This window comes from Salmo salar, chromosome 18 (genome assembly GCF_965601325.2).
Source record: "Salmo salar chromosome 18, fSalSal1, whole genome shotgun sequence".
NCBI lineage: Eukaryota > Metazoa > Chordata > Actinopteri > Salmoniformes > Salmonidae > Salmo > Salmo salar.
The window spans coordinates 7,999,886-8,025,430 of record NC_138308.1 but is presented as its reverse complement, the minus strand read 5'-3'; the positions used below and the strand labels follow the sequence as shown (position 1 = coordinate 8,025,430).

The following is a 25,545-nucleotide window of genomic DNA, read 5'->3' as shown; positions in this document are numbered from 1 at the left end:
TGTATCCTTTTCCCTCTTGCTCTCATCCAACACTTCTCACTCTGCCCCTACTCGGATGGTATTGCGCCGTCCCAAACTTCGCTCTCTCTCTCCCGCTACTCTCTCCTCTTCCATCCTATCATCTCTTCCCTCTGCTCAAACCTTCTCCAACCTATCTCCTGATTCTGCCTCCTCAACCCTCCTCTCCTCCCTTTCTGCATCCTTTGATTTTCTCTGTCCCCTATCCTCCAGGCCGGCTCGGTCCTCCCCTCCTGCTCCGTGGCTCGACGACTCACTACGAGCTCACAGAACAAGGCTCCGGGCAGCCGAGCGGAAATGGAGGAAAACTCGCCTCCCTGCGGACCTGGCATCCTTTCACTCACTCCTCTCTACATTCTCCTCTTCTGTCTCTGCTGCTAAAGCCACTTTCTACCACTCTAAATTCCAAGCATCTGCCTCTAACCCTAGGAAGCTCTTTGCTACCTTCTCCTCCCTCCTGAATCCTCCTCCCCCCCCCCCCCTCCTCCCTCTCTGCGGATGACTTCGTCAACCATTTTGAAAAGAAGGTTGACGATATCCGATCCTCGTTTGCTAAGTCAAACGACACCGCTGGTCCTGCTCACACTGCCCTACCCTGTGCTTTGACCTCTTTCTCCCCTCTCTCTCCAGATGAAATCTCGCGTCTTGTGACGGCCGGCCGCCCAACAACCTGCCCACTTGACCCTATCCCCTCCTCTCTTCTCCAGACCATTTCCGAAGACCTTCTCCCCTTCCTCACCTCGCTCATCAACTCATCCTTGACCGCTGGCTATGTCCCTTCCGTCTTCAAGAGAGCGAGAGTTGCACCCCTTCTGAAAAAACCTACACTCGATCCCTCCGATGTCAACAACTACAGACCAGTATCCCTTCTTTCTTTTCTCTCCAAAACTCTTGAACGTGCCGTCCTTGGCCAGCTCTCCTGCTATCTCTCTCAGAATGACCTTCTTGATCCTAATCAGTCAGGTTTCAAGACTGGGCATTCAACTGAGACTGCTCTTCTCTGTGTCACGGAGGCTCTCCGCACTGCTAAAGCTAACTCTCTCTCCTCTGCTCTCATCCTTCTAGACCTATCTGCTGCCTTTGATACTGTGAACCATCAGATCCTCCTCTCCACCCTCTCCGAGTTGGGCATCTCCGGCGCGGCCCACGCTTGGATTGCATCCTACCTGACAGGTCGCTCCTACCAGGTGGCGTGGCGAGAATCTGTCTCCGCACCATGTGCTCTCACCACTGGTGTCCCCCAGGGCTCTGTTCTAGGCCCTCTCCTATTCTCGCTATACACCAAGTCACTTGGCTCTGTCATATCCTCACATGGTCTCTCCTATCATTGCTATGCAGACGACACACAATTAATCTTCTCCTTTCCCCCTTCTGATAACCAGGCGGCGAATCGCATCTCTGCATGTCTGGCAGACATATCAGTGTGGATGACGGATCACCAGCTCAAGCTGAACCTCGGCAAGACGGAGCTGCTCTTCCTCCCGGGGAAGGACTGCCCCTTCCATGATCTCGCCATCACGGTTGACAACTCCCTTGTGTCCTCCTCCCAGAGTGCTAAGAACCTTGGCGTGATCCTGGACAACACCCTGTCGTTCTCCACTAACATCAAGGCGGTGACCCGATCCTGTAGGTTCATGCTCTACAACATTCGCAGAGTACGACCCTGCCTCACACAGGAAGTGGCGCAGGTCCTAATCCAGGCACTTGTCATCTCCCGTCTGGATTACTGCAACTCGCTGTTGGCTGGGCTCCCTGCCTGTGCCATTAAACCCCTACAACTCATCCAGAACGCCGCAGCCCGTCTGGTGTTCAACCTTCCCAAGTTCTCTCACGTCACCCCGCTCCTCCGCTCTCTCCACTGGCTTCCAGTTGAAGCTCGCATCCGCTACAAGACCATGGTGATTGCCTACGGAGCTGTGAAGGGAACGGCACCTCCATACCTTCAGGCTCTGATCAGGCCCTACACCCAAACAAGGGCACTGCGTTCATCCACCACTGGCCTGCTGGCCCCCCTAACTCTGAGGAAGCACAGTTCGCGCTCAGCCCAGTCAAAACTGTTCGCTGCTCTGGCACCCCAATGGTGGAACAAGCTCCCTCACGACGCCAGGACAGCGGAGTCAATCACCACCTTCCGGAGACACCTGAAACCCCACCTCTTTAAGGAATACCTAGGATAGGATAAAGTAATCCTTCTAACCCCCCCCCCCCCCCTTAAAAGATGTAGATGCACTATTGTAAAGTGGTTGTTCCACTGGATATCATAAGGTGAATGCACCATTTTGTAAGTCGCTCTGGATAAGAGCGTCTGCTAAATGACTTAAATGTAAATGTAAATGTAAATGTATGGTTATGTGAAATGACAATATTTTCTTGCAATATCGACACAATTTTAATTCATGATTTATGCATTGACAGTTTGGAGTGGATCACAGACCAACACTACCACCACCTTGGGTCTGGTCTGTGAGGGACCACGGCTGATGAACAACTCTGTACCATTGCATCATCCATAATAACAAACAGGGCAGGCAGGGGTTTTGTGGGTGTGCAACTTAGATTTTCTGTTAAATAAAATACATTTTTGCAAAGATAGACTTAAGTCTGCATCTTTCCAGAAAACACGTGTTGTGATTGGAGCTCTGGATTTGCTATGCTGCATTTTTAAACAGAAATAGCAGAGATGTGCTTTGGAAATAGCAAGTTGGATGTTTGCCTTTCCGTGCCTTGCATAGCTACTACTGAATGTGGTGCAAATATATGCTCAGATATGACACCATCTTGTGAAGAAGCACAATAATTTTCAGCGCCTGAAAAGGTAAAACAATTTGGGCGCAGGACATTTCATGAGTCGGATTTAGCCCATTTTCGATTAGACATACAAGGACAAAAATGTAAAATATCTATGATTCACATACTGTACATTACATGACAAAGTTTGTGGACACTTGCTCGTCAAACATCTCATACCAAAATCACGGACATTAATATGGAGTTGGTCCCCCCTTTGCTGCTATAACAACCTCCACTCTTCTGGGAAGGCTTTCCACTAGATGTTGGAACATTGCTGTGGGGACTTGCTTCCATTAAGCCACAAGAGCATGAGTGAGATTGGGCACTAATGTTGGGTAATTAGGCCTGGTTCGCAGTCGGCGTTCCAATTCATCCCAAATGGGGTCGATGGGGTTGAGGTCAGGGCTCTGTGCAGGCCAGTCAAGTTCTTCCACACCAATCTTGACAAACCATTTCTGTGTGGACCTTGCTTAGTGCATGGGGCATTGTCATGCTGAAACAGGAAAGGGCCGTCCCCAAACTGCTGCCACAAAGTTGGAAGCACAGAATCGTCTAGAATGTCATTGTACGCTTTAGTGTTAAGATTTCCCTTCACTGGAACTAAGGGGCCTAGCCCGAACCATGAAAAAAAGCCCCAGACCATTATTCCTCATCCACCAAACGTTACAGTTGGCACTATGCATTCAGGCAGATAGTGTTCTCCTGGCATCCACCAAACACAGAGTCCAATGGAGGCAAGCTTTACACCACTCCAGCCAACGCTTGGCATTGTGCATGGTGATCTTAGGCTTGTGTGCGGCTGCTCGGCCATGGAAACCCATTGCATGATGCTCCCAACGAACAGTTCATGTGATGATGTTGCTTCCAGAGGCAGTTTGGACTCGAGAGTGAGTGTTGTAACCGAGGACAGACGATTTTTACGAGCTACGCGCTTCAGCACACGGCGGTATCAGCACTCAGAGGGCCCGTTCTGTGTGGCCTACCAGCCGTTGTTGCTCCTAGACGTTTCCACTGCACAATAACAGCACTTAGAGTTGACCGGGGCTTGTTGGAAAGGTGGCATCCTATGACGGTGCCACGTTGAAAGTCACTGAGCTCTTCAGTACGAGCAATTCTACTTCCAATGTTTGTCTATGGAGATTGCATGGCGGTGCCCTCAATTTTATACACCTGTCAGCAACGGGTGTGGCTGAAATAGCCGAATCCACTAATTTGAAGGAGTGTCCACATACATGATACACTATATATACAAAGGTAAGGATTTTTATTTAAATACATATATTTATTTTTTATACGGATAGATAAATGATCAACTAAGGACTACAGATATGATACATTTCTGAAAATATGTGGATTCGTTCATGCCTGAGTATAAAGGCTTAGATATGTCAGCATGTTGACACACCCTTTTCGGAGTGAGAATATTCTACAGGTGCGTGTCTTGAATGTATTTCACCCCAGATATATCTCTGGACTCATATGGTAGCAGGTAGATTTCGGAGGTCCAGATTGAATGCATGTAGAAACTGTCCCATTACAGAGAATATCCTAGCTCCGTATATGAAATGAAGGACATGCGTATCTGGAGCATATCTACTCCTTATATCCAATAAAATGTCAGATATCTGGAAATATATAGATAAAGATGTCCCCTGATATTGACTGTTTTCTTTCAGTGTATTTACAGAAGTACAGCCTCATTTTGAATTGATTACTACTGCTTAACCATTGTCATAACCCTAACCTTTTTTCCTCAGATTTCAAGTTATCACCTTGGACCTTAGTGGAGAAGCTGACCCTGTATAGTCGTGCGATGACCAATCAACGCTCACTATAGCTTGGATGGGCTGTTGATGCTAGCATTACCTAGCATGCGGTGGGCTTGCTAAACACCCACATGGCAATCAGCTGTTGGCGATCAAGCGTTCATTGCCTCTAATGGAAACATCAGGTAGAGATCTATTTCAGATACTCATTTGCAGGCTTATTCTAGTAATCTATGGGGTCTATTTCTCTCGTTATCAGGTCATCATCTATTCATCTCTCATGGCTAACTGGCATATACTGTTAGACATAAGCCTTTAGCTCAGGTAGACAATAGGTCTAGGTTTTAGATTATCATGTCACTCTCACTGTGTACACTTTGCATCCTGCAGATGCATCAGATACTGCTGAGCAGTATCAGTAGGACAGAAGGCTATTTATGCTATTTACAGTGCATTCAGAAAGTATTCAGACCCTTTGACTTTTTGCACATTTTGTTACGTTACAGCCTTATTCTAAAATCGATTAAACCGTTTTTTCCCCCTCATTAATCTACACACAATACCCCATAATGACAAAGCAAAACTGGTTTTTAAAAATAGCAAAAAAGAATGAAATATCATATATACATAAGTATTCAGACCCTTTACTCAGTACTTTGTTGAAGCACCTTTGGCAGTGATTACAGCTTCGAGTCTTCTTGGGTATGACACTACAAGCTTGGCACAGCCGTATTTGGGGAGTTTCTCAAATTCTTCTCTGCAGATCCTCTCAAGCTCTGTCAGGTTGGATGGGAGCATCGCTGCACAGCTATTTTCAGGTCTCTCCAGAGATGATTGATCGGGTTCAAGTCCAGGCTCTGGCTGGGCCTCTCAAGGACATTCAGAGACTTGCCCCGAAGCCATCCTGTGTTGTCTTGGCTGTATGCTTAGGGTCGTTGTCCTGTTGGAATGTGAACCTTCGCACCAGTCTGAGGTCCTGAGCGCTCTGGAGCAGGTTTTCATCAAGGATCTCTCTGTATTTTGCTCCGTTCATCTAGTCTCCCAGTCCCTCCCGCTGAAAAACATCCCCACAGCCTGATACTGCCACCACCATGCTTCACTGTAGGGATGGTGCCAGGTTTCCTCCAGACGTGACGCTTGGCATTCAGGCAAAGAGTTCAATCTTGGTTTCATCAAAACAGAGAATCTTGTTTCTCATGGTCTGAGAGTCCTTTAGGTGTCTTTTGGCAAACTCCAAGCGGGCTGTCATGTACCTTATTCTGAGGAGTGGCTTCCGTCTTGCCACTCTACCATAAAGGCCTGATTGGTGGAGTGCTGCAGAGATGGTTGTCCTTCTGGAAGGTTCACCCATCTCCACAGAGGAACTCTGGAGCTCTGTCAGAGTGACCATCGGGTTCTTGGTCACCTTCCTGACAAAGGTCCTTCTCCCCCGATTGCTCAGTTTGGCCTGGCGACCAGCTCTAGGAAGAGTCTGCGTGGTTCTAAACTTCTTCCATTTAAGAATGATGGACGGCACTATGTTCTTGGGGACCTTCAATGCTGCAGAACATTTTTGGTACCCTTCCCCAGATCTGTGCCTCGACACAATCCTGTTTTGAAGTTCTACGGACAATACCTTAAGGATGATCAATGGAAACAGGATGCACCTGAACTCAATTCAGAGTCTCATATCAAAGGGTCTGAATACTTATGTAAATGTGACTAGTTTCAGGAAACTAGGCGTATGTTGCGAGTCACGACTTCAAAGGAGAGGCATTTAAACGTTTATTTAAATGTTTTATCAAAATGCATTTTTTGGGCAGAAATGCCTTCTGGAACATTTGAACTTTCATGTGCCTTAATAACAAACTTGTAAATACGAATAAAGTTGTTAAATTACGAGCCTAGTTGGTTTAGCGAACAGAAAAAGACAGGAACCTTCCCGCTAGCCATGATTGACTGAGATAATGAATGGGCTGTACATGCCGAGAGATGAGTTTCGGATTGGACTGCCGTGTAGCATATTCTGTCTATAAAATGAGCTGCTCGTTATGTGTCGATGATCCTTTCTACTGCAGCTTTTTTGAAATATATAATGTTAGCCATGGAGAACTGTAAATGTGTTGCTACTGCCCTGAATTTATCAGGCGCTATTGACAATGTCACTGGTAAAAAGTTGTGATGGACTACTTTCTGGAGGAAGATCATGCCATGCTGACTCTCTCTGACTGAAATGAATCAGACGATGAGGAAATCCCTGATTTAGGTAAAAACATTTTCATTGATGACAGTGATGGGGAAGAAACGGTCATCAACAGTGTTGTTGTCATGGAAGAAGTTGACAGTTTTGAAATCAGTGTAATGTCTGGTAGAAGCAGAGTATGATAAGGAGATGAATAGAATTCCGGCGTTTGATTGCAAATGCAGAGGGAGTCGAAAAGAGAACACAGAAGGCTGTTGTATAAAACACCTGTCTCCGGATTACATCTTCAAACTAAGGGCAACCGTGGCATCCGTGACAGAGAGGGAGAAAGATCTGAGTTCCTATAAAGTTCCTATACTGCTTAGGAAGGAGACACGTTCTGTCTCCTAGAGATGAACGTACTTTGGTGCGAAAAGTGCAAATCAATCCCAGAACAACAGCAAAGGACCTTGTGAAGATGCTGGAGGAAACAGGTAGAAAAGGATCTATATCCACAGTAAAATGAGTCCTATATCGACATAACCTGAAAGGCCGCTCAGCAAGGAAGAAGCCACCGCTCCAAAACCACCATGAAAAAGTCAGACTACAGTTTGCAACTGCACATGGGGACAAAGATCGTACTTTTTGGAGAAATGTCCTCTGGTCTGATGAAACAAAACTAGAACTGTTTGGCCATAATGACCATCGTTATGTTTGGAGGAAAAAGGGGGAGGCTTGCAAGCCGAGGAACACCATCCCAACCGTGAAGCACGGGGGTGGCAGCATCATGTTGTGGGGGTGCTTTGCTGCTGGAGGGACTGGTGCACATCACAAAACAAATGGCATCATGAGGGATGAAAATTATATTATATTGAAGCAACATCTCAAGACATCAGTCAGGAAGTTTAATTAAAGCTTGGTCGCAAATGGGTCTTCCAAATGGACAATGACCCCAAGCATACTTCCAAAGTTGTGGCAAAATGGCTTAAGGACAACAAAGTCAAGGTATTGGAGTGGCCATCACAAAGCCTTGACCTCAATCCTATAGACAATTTGTGGCCAGAACTGAAAAAGCGTGTGCAAGCAAGGAGGCCTAGAAACCTGACTCAGTTACACCAGCTCTGTCAGGAGGAATGGGCCAAAATTCACCCAACTTATTGTGGGAAGCTTGTGTAAGGCTACCTGAAACGTTTGACCCAAGTTAAACAATTTAAAGGCAATGCTACCAAATACTAATTGAGTGTATGTAAACTTCTGACCCACTGGGAATGTGATAAAATAAATACAAATAAATCATTCACTCTACTATTATTCTGATAGTTCACATTCTTAAAATAAAGTGGTGATCCTAACTGACCAAAGACAGGGGATTTTTACTCTGATTAAATGTCAGGAATTGTGAAAAACAGTTTAAATATATTTGGCTTTGAACTTCCGACTTCAACTGTAAGACCGAATCAAGGCGATCGTTCACAAATATTTTTTATACATTTGGGGTATTGTGTGTAGATTGGTGAGGAAATAACATAACAAAATGTGGAAAAAGTCAAGGGGTCTGAATACTTTCCAAATGCACTTTATGCGGGTGGTTACGCATCTTACGTTTAGTTGCAACAAAAAAATCTAACATAGGCATGTAATAACATTGACAGCCATTACAAATAACCATCCCACAATAGGGATGTGGGAGATAAAGATTCATGGTCCCCCAGACTACCCACAACACCTCCCCCAGAAAACCCCACCCTCTTTAGCCCACTACCTCGGTGTGGTAGACTGTCACGGATCCCCCCAGTACTGCTGCTCATTCCGTTCACCAGCTCCGGAGGTCTACGTCACCGGCGTTCTAGGCGCTACTGAACTGGATTCATTACCACCAACCCCAGACTGTCTTGTCTCATTACGCACACCTGGTTCCCATTCCCCCTGATTAGTATGTGTACAGTCGTGGCCAAAAGTTTTGAGAACGACACAAATATTAATTTTCACAAAGTCTGCTGCCTCAGTGTCTTTAGATATTTTTGTCAGATGTTACTATGGAATACTGAAGTATAATTACAAACATTTCATAAGTGTCAAAGGCTTTTATTGACAATTACATGAAGTTGATACAAAGAGTCAATATTTGCAGTGTTGACCCTTCTTTTTCAAGACTTCTGCAATCCGCCCTGGCATGCTGTCAATTAACTTCTGGGCCACATCCTGACGGATGGCAGCCCATTCTTGCATAACCAATGCTTGGAGTTTGTCAGAATTTGTGGGTTTTTGTTTGTCCACCCGCCTCCTGAGGATTGACCACAAGTTCTCAATGGGATTAAGGTCTGGGGAGTTTCCTGGCCATGGACCCAAAATATTGATGTTTTGTTCCCCGAGCCAGTTAGTTGCCTTATGGCAAGGTGCTCCATCATGCTGGAAAAGGCATTGTTCGTCACCAAACTGTTCCTGGATGGTTGGGAGAAGTTGCTCTCGAAGGATGTGTTGGTACCATTCTTTATTCATGGCTGTGTTCTTAGGCAAAATTGTGAGTGAGCCCACTCCCTTGGCTGAGAAGCAACCCCACACATGAATGTCCTCAGGATGCTTTACTGTTGGCATGACACAGGACTGATGGTAGCGCTCACCTCGTCTTCTCCCCGGACAAGCTATTTTCCGGATGCCCCAAACAATCGGAAAGGGAATTCATCAGAGAAAATGACTTTACCCCAGTCCTCAGCAGTCAAATCCCTGTACCTGCCAGAAATCTTTCTGATTGAGAGGGGTCAAATACTTATTTCCCTCATTAAAATGCAAATCAATTTATAACATTTTTGACATGCGTTTTTCTGGATATTTTTGTTGTTATTCTGTCTCTCACTGTTCACATAAACCTACCATTAAAATTATAGACTGATCCTTTGTTTATCAGTGGGCAAACGTACAAAATCAGCAGGGGATCAAATACTTTCCCCCCCCACTCTATATGTGCCCTCTGTTCCCCATTATCCTTGTTGGTTATTGTTACCATGTCTGTTGGTCATGTGAGCACCTGTGCTGTTGTATCGGCTTCCATGCTATGTGTTATTGTGCACTTGTTTTACGGGTCTCGTCCTGTGTATTATTTAGAGGTTTACACTTTGCTCTTTTGTGTCGGTGGAGAAAATAAAACCCTCTATTACGTATTCCTGCGCTTGTCTCTGATCATTATACAGCGTGACAGAATAACCAACCCACTAAATGGAGACAGCAGGAAAGACCGAGCTGTCGACCATCGTAGAGACAGTCCAGCATGAAGAGGACTGGCTCTCCAGACTCGGCAGCGCCATGGACAGCGTGCTGGCAACCATGCTGCGTTTGGAGGGGAATGTGCAGCACCGGCACCAGCCCCCACACCACTACCTCTCTCCGACCCATCTAAGCCGGTCCGCGGAGTACCCCTGTCCCTCCCGGAGCGCTTTGACAGCGCGCCAGCGAGATGCAAGGGATTCCTTCTGCAATGCAACCAGTACCTTGCTCGCTACGCCAAGGCTGTCTCTGGGAGAGACAGGGTTGCCACCCATGGCTACACCTGCTCCGTGGCCAGAACAGATGGAGGTGTGCTCTGCATGTTTGCATAAGACAGAGCATTAGTAGAAGGAGGAATCTGGGCCTCTGCTCCTATTGTGGAGAAAGGGGTCATTTCTCCCCGACCTGCCCTCTATCCATTAATAGGTGAGGAGGTGACAAGTCAGGGAATTCTCCTGCTCCAACCCAGGTAGGATGCAAGATCTCCCCTCCTTTTCTGTCAACTCAACCAGTGTCTTTTCCCATTAAATTCCCTGAATACCCTAGCCCCTCACTCCCATAAGCTCTGATTGATTCCGGAGCTTCTGGGAATCTTTTAGAAAGCGCACTCCCCACTGCATTACGCATTCCTTTGGTTCCCTTACAGTCACCCAATCCGGTTCGAGCCCTGGATATTTGTCCAATATGGACAGAGCTCGTACATCACATCACTGTTCCCGTTTCTCTGCTGATGCATGACACTCATTTAGAACAGATCACCTTTAAGATTATAGACACCCCCACGCACACCGTAGTGTTAGGTCTCCCCTGGTTGAGTTGGCACAACCCTGTTATTTCCTGGTCCGAGGGGAGGCTGCTGGGTTGGTCGCAGGAGTGTCAGGGGAGGTGTCTCGCGGTGTCTGTCAACACCACTATGTTGGAAAGTCCGGACCACGCCCCTCAAGTGGAGTTACCGGAGGAATACCAGGATCTGCATCAGGTTTTCTCTAAGACCCAGGCTACATGCCTGCCTCCTCATCGCCCCTGGGACTGTGCCATTGACCTGCTGTCTGACGCAGCCCTCCCAAGAGGACACGTTTATCCCCTCTCCTATGCGGAGACAGAGGCCATGGAGACCTACGTACAAGAGAGCCTCCAGCAGGGTTTTATCCACCCCTCTACTTCACCAGCCTCGTCAAGCTTCTTTTCTGTTAAAAAGAAAGATGGGGGACTGTGCCCCTGCATTGATTATCGAACTCTGAATAAAGCCACCGTTAAGTTCAGCGGTCCTCTACCCCTCATCCCAACCTTCATCGAACAAATGCACAGGGCGCAGTACTTCACGAAACTGGACTTGAGGAGCGCCTACAATCTGGTGGGCATTCGTGCAGGCAACGAATGTAAAACGGCCTTTTCAACGACCACGGGCCATTACGAGTGTCACGTAATTCCTTTTGGCCTGTCTAATGCTCCTTCAGTCTTCCAGGTCTTTAATAACGAAGTGTTTCGGGACATGCTGGGACGGGGCGTAGTGGTTTATATAGACAATGTTTTGATCTATTCTCCTGACCGCGCCCAGCGTGTCTCGTTAGTCAGGTCTGTGCTGGGAAGACTGTTGGAGCATGATCTATATGTTAAACAAGAGAAGTGTTTGTTTTTCCAGCAGTCCGTGTCCTTTTTGGGCTACCTCATATCCACGGAGGGAGTAGATATGGAGGAGCAATGCGCCAGCGCAGTCAGGTCACGGCCCATTCCCAACGCCATATAAGCAGTCCAGCGATTCCTGGGGTTCGCCAACTATTTCCGGAGGTTCATCCAGGGCTTCAGCACGGTGGTTGCGCCTCTTACCTACCTGCTTAGAGGAGGTCCCCAGCGGCTTTGTTGGACGGTGGAGACGGAGAGGGCGTTCGAGACACTGAAGGCGCGCTTCATCACTGCTCCCGTGCTGGCACATCCTGACCCCTCACTTCCCTTCATCGTTGAGGTGGATGCCTCCGAAGTAGGAGTCGGAGCAGTGCTGTCCCAGTGCACTGGAACCCCTCCAAAGCTGCGGCCCTGCGTCTTTTACTCCAAACAGCCAGGAGGAACTAAAACGTAGGGGACCGGGAACTCTTGGCAGTCAAGAAGGCTCTGAATGCATGGAGCCACCCTTTCCTGGTGTGGACGGACCACCGCAACCTGGAGTACATCAGGGCAGCGAAGAGGCTAAACCCGAGACAGGCCAGGTGGGCTCTATTCTTCGCCAGGTTCCAATTCACGCTTTCTTATAGGCCAGGCTCGAAGAACGTGAAGGTGGACACCCTGTCTTGCCTCTATGACGCAAAGGAGAGGGAGGGAGAGGAAACCCCCATCAACACTCCGTCCCGTATCATTGCGCCAGTGGTGTGGGATGTGGATGCCGACATACGGCAGGCCCTGCGCACGGAACCCAGTGCCCGGCGAAGTGCCCGGCGAATCGCGCCTACGTGCCCACGGGTGTGCGGGACCGCCTCCTGACCTGGGCGCACACAGCACCTGTGTCGGATCATCTTGGGATAAGCCGTATCATCGCCTGCCTGACTGAAAAGTACTGGTGGCCCACCTTGGCTACGGACGCCCGGGTTTACGTCTCTTCCTGCTCCATCCCAGTCAAAGACACCCAGACACCTCCTTTATGGAAAGCTCAGTGTCTTTATGGAAAGCTCAGTGTCTTCCGCCCTTCCAGGGGAACACCACCATTCTCGTCGTTGTGGACTGGTTTTCGAAAGCTTGTCACCTCCTTCCTCTGCCTGGGCTCCCGTCGTCCATGAAACTGCCAAGGCTTTTTTTTACGCACGTCTTCTGGCACTACGGGATCCCGGAGGACATTGTGTCAGATCGTGGCCCTCAGTAAACCTCATGCGTATGGAAAGCGTTCATGGTACGCCAGGGGGTCAAGGTCAGTCTCACCTGCTAATAGGCAGGTGGAGAGGGTCAATCAGGAATTGGGCAGGTTCCTGGGGTGTTACTGTCAGGACCGGCTGGGGGAGTGGGCGGATTTTCTACCTTGGGCTGAGTACGCGCAGAATTCCCTCCGCCACTCCTCCACTAACCTCACTCTTTTCCAGTGCATGCTGGGGTATCAGCCAGACCGAGGCCCCTGCGGTGGACGAGTGGTTTCAGCGCACTGAGGAGAACTGGAACGCTGTGCACACTCGTCTCCAGCGGGCTGTGTGTCGGCACAAAGGACAGGCCGACCACCACCGCAGTGAGGCGCGTCTTCTCTCCAGGTGACCGAGTCTGGCTCTCCACCTGGAACCTGCCCATCCGCCTGCCCTGCCGGAAGCTGAGCCCACGGTTTGTGGGGCCGTTTAAAGTCCTGAGGAGGGTTAATAAGGTAACGTACCATTTGCAACTCCCTGCTGATTACCGCATTAACCCGACTTTTCATGCATCTATCCTCAGGCCAGTGGTGCCTGGTCATCACGCTGAGGCTGGACCCAGTGACGCCCGCCTCCTTCTCTGGACATCGAGTGAGGTCCGGCTTACTCGGTCCGTGAAGTCCTGGATTCAAGGCGTCGGGCGGGGCGTCTCCAGTACCTCATCGACAGGGAGGGGTACGGCCCAGATGAACGGTCCTGGGTTCCTGCGGTGAACATCCTGGACGTTTCGCCGACCAGGGATTTTCACCATCTGCGCCCTGACCGACCCGCTCCACATCCCTGTGGTCGTCCCCGAGGCCGGTGTAGTCCCACTGCCAGCGTGTCATGGTGGGGGCTGTACTACTGCTCATTCCGTTCACCAGCTCCGGAGGTCTACGTCACCGGCCTTCCAGGCATCACTGAACTGGATTCATTACCACCAACCCTGGACTGTCTTGTCTCATTACGCATACCTTGTTCCCATTCCCTCTGATAAGTATGTGTATATATGTCCCGTGTATTATTATTTAGAGGTTTACACCTCGCTCTTTTGTTTGGGTGGAGAAAATAAAACCCCCTATTACGTATTCCTGCGCTTGTCTCTGATCATTATATAGACACACATAGACACACAAAAGCAAACAAACAAACAATTACGCTAACAAACTACAAAGGGACATAAACAGGAATTACTATAAACTATAAATACAACAACAAACAAAAACCAACTAGCATTGTCATATGACTGGCGATCAGGAGCCCCTTCCCTTTGTATACTGAACTAAAATATAGACGCAACATGCAACAATTTCAATGATTTTACTGGAGTTACATTAGGCCCTAATCTATGGAGTTCACTTGACTGGGAATACAGATATGCATATGTTGGTCACAGATATACTGTATACAAAAGCATGTCATGGGTGGTCCTGGGAGGGAAAAGGGCCACCCACTTGGGAGCAAGGCCCACCCACCGGTGAGCCAGGCTCAGCCAATCAGAATTAGTTTTTTCCCACAAAAGGGCTTTATCAGCTGTACGAGTGGCTAGTCCCAGAGGATGAAGATGCCAGATGTGGAGGTCCTGAGCTGGCGTGGCTACACGTGGTCTGCAGTTGTGAGGCCGGTTGGACGTACTGCCAAATTCTCTATAACAATGTTGGAGGCGGCTTATGGTAGAGAAATTAACACTATATTCTCTGGCAACATCACTGGTGGACATTCCTGCAGTCAGCATGCCAATTGAACACTTATTCAAAACTTGAGACATCTGTGGCATTGTGTTGTGTGAAAAAACTGCACATTTTAGAGTGGCTTTTTATTGTCCCCAGCACAAAGTGCACCTGTGTAATGATCATGTTGTTTAATCAGCTTCTTGATATGCCACACCTGTCAGGTAGGTGTATTATCTTGTCAAATGAGAAATGCTCACTAACAGGTATGTAAACAAATGTGTGCACAAAATTTGAGTGAAATAAGATTTTTGTTTGTATACAACATTTCTGGGATCTTTTATTTCAGCTCATGAAACATGGGACCGACACTTTACATTTTGCATTTATATTTTTGTTCAGTATATATGAAATCAGCACCATCCCTCTTGATGTGTTATTTGGTCCCAATTATCAGTAAAATCTTGAGACCTCCCACTTTCTTTTGCAATCAATCATTCTAGTGTATAATGGTGTTTGACAGTTATTTTGAAAGAAAAACATTCCCCAGCAGAATCAAGGGATCGTATATTGGGTTGCATCTGTCCCTACAGTCACCCAATATAACTGTTTGTGGAGAGATAACAAAATCGTGTAAAACAGGGAGTAACCACTCTTGTACTTTTGCCCAAGTGTTTGCAACTATGGGGCAATACCAGAAAATATGTAACAAATCCTCTTCGATGCCCCATATTTGTAACATGCTGTTAGTAGCCAGAACATTATACAATATCTTCAACTGAAACATTCGGATTGTGGAGTCTAAGGTTGTTTTATAAATAAAACCAAAAACCTTTTTCCAGGGGATGGGAGTATCAAACTGCTCTTCTTTTGGGGCGGCAGCTGAAAGATTGCTAGATTGAATCCCTGAGCTGACAAGGTAAAAATCTGTCGTTCTGCCCCTGAACAAGGCAGTTAACCCACTGTTCCTAGGCCGTCATTGTAAATAAGAATTTGTTCTTAACTGACTTGCCTTGTTAAATAAAGGTTAAATAAAATAAAAAAAATAAAAATCCCAGTAAGAGTGGAATTTGAGTGGGATGGCAACCAATTTGTTGTTTTCCAAATGTAAATGGTACATGTCTTTATCAATATTATCTATAATTAACCATCTGTGAGATTTAATTTGAGATCTACAAACAGTTTATCTTTTCTTCCCCTTCATTTTTTCTTCCATTCTGTTTGAATTGCTGCCAGTAACTGATTGTAATTATGACTTGTACATAGAGTATGTTCCCACACATCATGCAGTGTTTCAGATAAAATACAATTCCCATTACTATCAATGATATCATTTCAAAATAAGATCCCCTTTTCCAGAAACACATTCTATGTTTAATTTGTATTTATTCATCAGTATATTTTAAATGAATCATGTGATTTGGCTCTGAAAATCTGCTATTTTTTCTGGGGGATAATATTGAAAATGCAACCAAGCTTTTATTGATTCTTTGAAGAATAGGGATATGTCTATTAAGATATCATGCAGGTACCAAATGAAGTGCAACGAGTTAATTTGTATAAATGTATCATTTTGGAATTGAAAAGTGGGTTTGTCTTTTCTAAGATTTTACTCGTATTTACATATTGTTTTTGCATCCATGAGGCTTTCAGAGATTGATTAAATATTCAATATTCCTACAATTCAGCCTTCCATTGTTGTACGGATTAGATATATTTACTTTGGACCTTTTCTGGTTTACCATTCCCTATAATATTAAAGATCATGGCTTCAAACTGCTTAAAGAAAACCTTATCTGGCGATGGAAGTGACAGGAAGAGATAGCTGAACTGAGAGACAATTAAGGTGTTTATCAATGTCACTCTGCCATATAAATACAAAGCTTAACCTTTCCACAGCAATAGTATTTTGTCAATCTTGGCTAGTTTCAAATCAAAGTTCTCCTTTACAAGATCCTTCATTCTCTTTGGAATGTGGATGCCAAGCATGTCCACTGGGCCGTTGCTCCACTTAATTGGTACACAACACGGAAAAGGATAGTTGGACTTTCTTAAGGAACCCACTCTCAAAATGCATTTCTCATAATTTGGTTTAAAAAAGTTATTAAAATTTCCAATAAGAGCATCTATTGATGATTGTTGTATCATCTGCATATATGGACATTTCGGTTATAAGACCATTGATACTCAGACCTACTACATTAGAATTGTTCCTGATTCTGACGGCGCAGCGGTCTAAGGCGTCACTACACACCCTGGTTCGATCCCGGGCTGTATCACAACCGGCCGTGATCGGGAGTCCAATAGGGCAAAATTGGCCTGGGTTAGGGGAGGGTTTGGCCGGGGGCTTTACTTGGCTCACCGCGCTCTAGCAACTCCTTGTGGCGGGCTGGGCGCCTGCAGGCCGTGTTTCCTCTGACACATTGGTGCGGCTGCCTTCCGGGTTAAGCGGGCCAGTGTTAAGAAGTGCGGTTTAACAAGTCATGTTTCAGAGGACGCATGACTTGACCCGAGCCCGTTGGGGAGTTGTAGCCATGAGACAAGATTAAAATTGGGGAGAAAAAGGGGAGAAAAAAAGTTATAAAATAAAAAAAGGTGAAACTGGATCCCCTTGTCGGACCCTAAAGTTTTCCATAAAACAACGAATATTGTCACCAACGTAACGAACTTCAGTAAAGCCAGACTGCTCACTTTGAATAATTTTGTTATTACTTTCTTCATTGTAAATGCTAAACATTTTGACAGAATACGGGTGTCACAGCACAAAGTGAGGCGTCTCCAGTTTTTGAGGTGTACAGGACTTTTATATTGACATTTGCTCCTACTTCAATAGTAATGTAATCAGTCCCTATCTCTGGGTTGTTGATAGTTCCCCCTGTTCAAATGAAAAATGTAAGTACAGTTGAAGTCAGAAGTTTACATACACCTTAGCCAAATACATTTAAACTCAGTTTCACAATTCCTGACATTTAATCCTAGAAAATATTTGTTAGGATCACCACTTTATTTTAGAATGTGAAATGTCAGAATAATAGAAGAGAGAATGATTTATTTCAGATTTTATTTCATTCATCACATTCCCAGTGGGTCAGAAGTTTACATACACTCAATTAGTATTTGGTAGCATTGCCTTTAAATTGTTTAACTTGGGTCAAACGTTTCAGGTAGCCTTACACAAGCTTCCCACAATAAGTTGGGTGAAATTTGGCCCATTCCTCCTGACAGAGCTGGTGTAACTGAGTCAGGTTTGTAGGCCTCCTTGCTTGCACACGCTTTTCAGTTCTGCCCACAAATTTTCTGTGGGATTGAGGTCAAGGCTTTGTGATGGCCACTCCAACACCTTGACTTTGTTGTCCTTAAGTCATTTGCCACAACTTTGGAAGTATGCTTGGGGTCATTGTCCATTTGGAAGAACCATTTGCAACCAAGCTTTAACTTCCTGACTGATGTCTTGAGATGTTGCTTCAATATATCCACATAATTTTCCTCCCTCATGATGCCATCTATTTTGTGAAGTGCACCAGTCCCTCCTGCAGCAAAGCAGCCCCACAAAATGATGCTGCCACCCCTGTGCTTCACGGTTGGGATGGTGTTCTTCGGCTTGCAAGCCTCCCCCTTTTTCCTCCAAACATAACGATGGTAATTATGGCCAAACAGTTCTTTTTTTGTTCCATCAGACCAGAAGACATTTCTCCAAAAAGTACGATCTTTATCCCCATGTGCAGTTGCAAACCGTATTCTGACTTTTTTATGGCTGTTTTGGAGCAGTGGCTTCTTCCTTGCTGAGCGGCTTTTCAGATTATGTCGATATAGGACTCGTTTACCTGTGGATATAGATACTTTTGTACCTGTTTCCTCCAGCATCTTCACAAGGTCCTTTGCTGTTGTTCTGGGATTGAGTTGCACTTTTCGCACCAAAGTACGTTCATCTCTAGGAGACAGAACGCGTCTCCTTCCTGAGCAGTATGACGGCTGCGTGGTCCCATGGTGTTTATACTTGGGTACTATTGTTTGTACAGATGAACGTGGTACCTTCAGGCATTTGGAAATTGCTCCCAAGGTTGAACCAGATTTGTGGAGGTCTACAATTTTTTTTCTGAGGTCTTTTGATTTTCCCATGATGTCAAGCAGAGGCACTGGGTTTGAATGTAGGCCTTGAAATACATCCACAGGTACACCTCCAATTGACTCAAATTATGTCAATTAGCCTATCAGAAGCTTCTAAAGCCATGACATAATTTTTTGGAATTTTCCAAGCTGTTTAAAGGCACAGTCAACTTAGTGTATGTAAACTTCTGACCCACTGGAATTGTAATACAGTGAATTATAAGTGAAATAATCTGTCTGTAAACAATTGTTAGAACAATTACTTGTGTCATGCACAAAGTAGATGTCCTAACCGACTTGCCAAAACTATAGTTTGTTAACAAGAAATTTGTGGAGTGGTTGAAAAACGAGTTTTAATGATTCCAACCTAAGTGTATGTAAACTTCCGACTTCAACTGTAGGTGAGCAAATATTTGATTGGTATACCATCGAAGCCAGGAGATTTACCAGTTTGGAAGAGTTAATTGCCATTAGTAGTTCATCATCAGCGATCAAACCCTCACAGGATGCTTTTTGTATTTCTGTTAAATGGTTCTCATGGTCTTCAGGGATGCCTTTTCTGTTACAAATTTCAGACAAGCAAATGTAGCCCTTCTTATCATGGTCCGATAGCAGAGATTCAGTTCATATTGGGCGTCATGACCCTTCGGCGTGCAGTCTGCACAGGAATCCATCTGTCCGCCTACTCTTCATTGCGTACGGAGAAGCAACGAGCATGCATATCAAAGAGTATCGCTCTTCACTCAGTAGCTCAAGTTTGAGTTCATGTTAGGTCAACGTTGTTGGGTTTACATTACGCTTTTCCAGAGGCAGTCCGTATGATGGCTTTAATGGGTTCTTCAGTCTGAAAGACACTAAATGTTCCTTCCCTTATCTTGCATGATCTCTTAAATTCTGTCTGCATTATGAACACTCACATGTTAACCATACTCTCATACACCCCAAGATGAAAGAATTAGCATGAAACATTAACCGTCTTAATCAAAACTAACACTGCTTTGTCCTCTCTTTAATGTTATGCTACTTGCATGTTGAGCAAGGGCGGTACCTTGCGAACCTCTGTTCAACATTGATGTTGGCAACCAATGACAAGATACACTATATATACAAAAGTATGTGGACACCCCTTCAAATTAGTGGATTTGGCTATTTCAGCCACACCCATTGCTGACAGGTGTATAAAATCGAGCACACAGCTAGATGTTCCATAGACAAACATAAGCAGTACAATGGCCCATACTGTGACTGTCACCTTTCCAACAAGTCAGTTTGTCAAATTTCTGCCATGCTAGAGCTGCCCCGGTCAACTGTAAGTGCTGTTATTGTGAAGTGGAAACGTCTAGGAAAAACAACAGCTCAGCACTCACTACCGAGTTCCAAACTGCCTCTGGAAGAAACATCAGCTCAAGTGCTGTTTGTCGGGAGCTTCATGAAATGGGTTTCCATGGCCAAAACCCATTTCATGAAGCTCACAAGCCTAAGATCACCATGCGCAATGCCAAGCGTCAGCTGGAGTGGTGTAAAGCTTGCAGCACTGGACTCTGGAGCAGTGGAAATGTGTTCTGTGGAGTGATGAATCATTCTTCACCATCTGGCAGTCCAACGGTTGAATCTGGGTTTGGCGAATGCCAGGAGAACACTACATGCCAGAATGCATAGTCCCAACTGTAAAGTTTGGTGGAGGCGGAAAATGGTCTAGGGCTGTTTTTCATGGTTCGGGCTAGGCCACTTAGATCCAGTGAAGGAAAGCTTAACGCTACAGCATAGAATGGCATTCTAGACGATTCTGTGCTTCAAACTGTGGCAACAGTTTATGGGAGGCCCTTTCCTGTTTCAGCATGACAATGCTCCCGTGCACAAAGCGAGGTCTATACAGAAATGATTTGTTGAGATCGGTGTGGAAGAACACAAGCGAGGGTAACCAGCCATGCGTCTTATGAGAAATATAAGAGATACGTTGCACAGCTCAAGCTACACATGGTTAATATTCACACATAGTATACAGTCTTGTAATGGTAGGGTGACTTTAGCTGGTCTATTTGATATCTAAACGGTGCTTTCTACCGTAGCTACACATAGTCGTATGGGATATCGTTCTGCTATTTTGGGGTATTGGTATTGCTTACCGCGCTCATTGCTTGTAGGTCATTTTATATATTGACGCTTTGCTTGGGCAGTGAGCTACCCTGAAGGAGCAGAGCCTATATCGCCTAGACTTGCATTATTCATTCTTTAATAAATGGTTAAACATATTTCTACGTGGTGTTTCCTCCTTTCTGAAATGAAGTGGAACCCAAGTGCCTGCGATTGCACCAATTAGAAGCTAGCAACAATCACTCCTACATTACTTGGCGGTCCATTTAAGCTGACAGGTTCTGCTCACACTTCCTGCTGCCACTTGCTGCTACTGCTAGTATGTTTGCTTATTTTGCTCCACAACCCCCCTAGCCTCCACCTATTAGGTTCTGTTTTCCTGCTGGGGGATTGGTATAGCTTACCACACTCACTGCTTGTTTATATATGGATGCTTTGCTTGGGCAAGGAGTTACCCTGAAGGAGCAGAGCCTATGTTGCCAAGATTTGCATTATTCATTCTTTAATAATGGCTAAACATATTTATACGTGGTGTTTCCTTTCTGAACTGTAAATTACGTACTGAATATGAGGAAAGCTGTAGTCCTTTACTTCAGTCAATGACCAAAAGCACCCTCTTTTTCATCATTAATAAAGATTTTTTTTTTTAAACAACGAAAATCTGGTGTTTCCATGTCAAACAGTTTTGTTGTATTTAAGTCTTCTGTGCAGTATCGAAGAGCCCTCACTGCTGCTCGATCATCCTATTTCTCCAATCTAATTGAGGAAAATAAGAACAATCCAAAATGTATTTTTGATACTGTCGCAAAGCTAACTAAAAAGCAGCATTCCCCAAGGGAGGATGGCTTTCACTTCAGCAGTAATAAATTCATTAACTTCTTTGAGGAAAAGACCATGATCATTAGAAAGCAAATTATGGACTCCTCTTTAAACCTGCGTATTCCTCCAAAGCTCAGTTGTCCTGAGTCTGCACAACTCTGCCAGGACCTAGGTTCAAGGGAGACACTCAAGTGTTTTAGTACTATATCTCTTGACACAATGATGAAAATAATCATCGCCACTAAACCTTCAAGCTGCATACTGGAGCCTATTCCAACTAAACTACTGAAAGAGCTGCTTCCTGTGCTTGGCCCTCCTCTGTTGAACATAATAAACGGCTCTCTATCCACCGGATGTGTACCAAACTCACTAAAAGTGGCAGTAATAAAGCCTTGAAAAAGCCAAACCTTGACCCAGAAAATATAAAAAACTATCGGCCTATATCGAATCTCCCATTCCTCTCAAAACAAAATGAAAAAGCTGTTGCGCAGCATCTCACTGCCTTCCTGAAGACAAACAATGTATACGAAATGCTTCAGTCTGGTTTTAGACCCCATCATAGCACTGAGACTGCACTTGTGAAGGTGGTAAATGACCTTTTAATGGCGTCAGACTGAGGCTCTGCATCTGTCCTCGTGCTCCTAGACCTTAGTGTTGCTTTTGATACCATCGATCACCACATTCTTTTGGAGAGATTGGAAACCCAAATTGGTCTACACGGACAAGTTCTGGCCTGGTTTAGATCTTATCTGCCGGACAGATATCAGTTTGTCTCTGTGAATGGTTTGTCCTCTGACAAATCAACTGTAAATTTCAGTGTTCCTCAAGGTTCCGTTTTAGGACCACTATTGTGTTCACTATATATTTTACCTCTTGGGGATGTCATTCGAAAATATAATGTTAACTTTCACTGCTATGTGGATGAGACACAGCTGTACATTTCAATGAAACATGGTGAAGCCCCAAAATTGCCCTCGCTGGAAGCCTGTGTTTCAGACATAAGGAAGTGGATGGCTGCAAACTTTCTACTTTTAAACTCGGACAAAACAGAGATGCTTGTTCTAGGTCCCAAGAAACAATGAGATCTTCTGTTGAATCTGACAATTAATCTTGATGGTTGTACAGTCGTCTCAAATAAAACTGTGAAGGACCTCAGCGTTACTCTGGACCCTGATCTCTCTTTTGACAAACATATCAAGATTGTTTCAAGGACAGCTTTTTTCCATCTGCGTAACATTGCAAAGATCAGACATTTTCTGTCCAAAATTGATGCAGAAAAATGTATCCATGCTTTTGTTACTTCTAGGTTCTACTCTACTCTGCTCTACTTTCTGGCTACCTGGATAAAGTACTAAATAAACTTCAGTTAGTGCTAAATATGGCTGCTAGAATCCTGACTAGAAACCAAAAATTGTATCATATTACAGTGCTAGCCTCCCTACACTGGCTTCCTGTTGAGGCAAGGGCTGATTTCAAGGTTTTACTGCTAACCTACAAAGCATTACATGTGCTTGCTCCTACCTATCTTTCCGATTTGGTCCTGCCGTACATACCTATACGTACGCTACGGTCACAAGACGCAGGCTTCCTAATTGTCTCTAGAATTTCTAAGCAAACAGCTGGAGGCAGGGCTTTCTCCTATAGAGCTCCATTTATATGGAATGGTCTGCCTACCCATGTGAGAGACGCAGACTCGGTCTCAACCTTTAAGTCTTTATTGAAGACTCATCTCTTCAGTAGGTCCTATGATTGAGTGTAGTCTGGCCCAGGAGTGTGAAGGTGAACGGAAAGGCACTCGAGCAACGAACCGCCCTTGCTGTCTCTGCCTAGCCGGTTCCCCTCTCTCCACTTGGATTCTCTGCCTCTAACCCTATTACGGGGGCCGAGTCACTGGCTTATTGGTGCTCTTCCATGCCGTCCCTAGGAGGGGTGCATCACTTGAGTGGGTTGAGTCACTGACGTGGTCTTCCTGCCTGGGTTGGCGCCCCCCCTTGGGTTGTGCCGTGGCAGATATTTTTGTAGGCTATACTCTGCCTTGTCTCAGGATGGTAAGTTGGTGGTTGAAGATATCCCTCTAGTGGTGTGAGGGCTGTGCTTTGGCAAAGTGGGTGGGGTTATATCCTGCCTGTTTGGCCCTGTCCAGGGGTATCATCGGATGGGGCCACAGTGTCTCCTGACCCCTCCTGTCTCAGCCTCCAGTATTTATGCTGCAGTAGTTTATGTGTCGGGGGGCTAGGGTCAGTCTGTTATATCTAGAGTATTTCTCCAGTGTCCTGTGTGAATTTAAGTATGCTCTCTCTAATTCTCTCTCTCTCTCTCTCTCTCTCTCTCTCTCTCTCTCTCTCTCTCTCTCGCCCTAGGACCATGCCTCAGGACTACCTGGCATGATGACTCCTTGCTGTCCCCAGTCCACCTGGCCGTGCTGTTGCTCCAGTTTCAACTGTTCTGCCTGCAGCTATGGAACCCTGACCTGTTCACCAGACGTGCTACCTGTCCCAGACCTGCTGTTTTCAACTCTCTAGAGACAGCAGTAGCAGTAGAGGTACTCTCAATGATCGGCTATGAAAAGCCAACTGACATTTACTCCTGAAGTGCTGATGTGTTGCACCCTCGACAACCACTGTGATTACTATTATTTGACCATGCTGGTCATTTATGAACATTTGAACGTCTTGGCCATGTGCTGTTATAATCTCCACCCGACACAGCCAGAAGAGGACTTGCCACCCCTCATAGCCTGGTTACTCTCTAGGTTTCTTCCTAGGTTTGGCCTTTCTAGGGAGTTTTTCCTAGCCACCGTGCTTCTACACCTGCATTGCTTGCTGTTTGGGGTTATAGGCTGGGTTTCTGTACAGCACTTTGAGATATCAGCTGATGTAAGAAGGGCTGGAAAATACATTTGATTCTGTGTTGTATATAAAGTGTAATATTGGGATGCTAACTCAATATAGTATACATTTCAACTCTATATCTGACATGGTACACGTGTCTTATTTTTTTTAAGCCCATAACCATGTGTGTTCAGGCTCCGCAAGTGTCACCACCCTCCATATGGAGCCTTTTCGGATCAAGCATAAGTAGGCTTTTAGTCTAGGCCTCTGCAATGGTTTAGTTCACCGAGTGGGCACAAATATATACATTAGCTTCAAACGTTAAAGCAAATGTTAAAGCATGCAATAGTGAGGCAATATACACGCTGCTCGACTAAAAGCCAAGACCCTCTCTTCCTCCTGGGCAATTATGTGTGAAACACATCTCACTGTCCTAGAAAAGCCCCGGACATGATGAAAACAAGCCGAGGTTCCCCTAGGGCGAAATTCCCTTTTAAAATGATCAATGTATCTTAATAGGAAAACTCCAGCACATACAGTATATTCAAGATAGTGCATCACTTCATAGACTCACTTGAATGTTTTCCAGATTGACCCGGCAGTTGGAAGCCATGCTAGTGAAGTGGTGTGCATTCTGTTCATCCAGAATGATATACACGGCAACATTTCGCATGGCAGCATCCAGAATATCAGCAAAGATGTCCACATCTGTAAAGGTGTCCATTACCACAGCGATCACCTAGAGAGGACCACAGAGCACCCTATCAGACACACTAACATTAGACCTACATTGTCTTCAAATGTTAAAGCATGCAATAGTGAGGCATTATACACACATCACATGCTGTGCAATTATTCTACATTTACTATTGTACTATTGCATATCCTTTCTGTTACACACCAACTTCTATAGTATCGTCTGTCTCTGTGCTTGAAATTCATCAGCTTAGTGTATCAATGAAATTCAGATAATGAGTGGAATATATTGTTATAAACAATCTAGAGGCCTCACCTATCGATCATGCGTAGGCACAAATCTGTACGTTAAAACCATGCATGGGATCATGTCCACGCAAAGTGGGAGATTTATCAATATGAATGTTTGCTTGAGAGTGTGCCTAAACTTACACACAGCCATGACCATGCGTACACACAGTGCCAAGTGGTAGA

At 45.4% G+C, this 25,545-nt stretch overlaps 1 protein-coding gene across 4 annotated transcripts in view; it reads right to left on the bottom strand.

The window, feature by feature from the left end:
- The window catches only part of LOC106576836 (protein FAM83H), a 69,250-nt gene that overhangs the window by 29,357 nt on the left and 14,348 nt on the right, over positions 1 to 25,545 (bottom strand). For all 4 annotated transcript variants that reach the window (XM_014154291.3, XM_014154289.3, XM_014154286.3 and 1 more), the window contains exon 3: positions 24,950 to 25,114. In XM_014154291.3, coding sequence (XP_014009766.1) covers positions 24,950 to 25,114 — 165 coding nt within the window. The remainder of the gene's footprint in view (positions 1 to 24,949; positions 25,115 to 25,545) is intronic.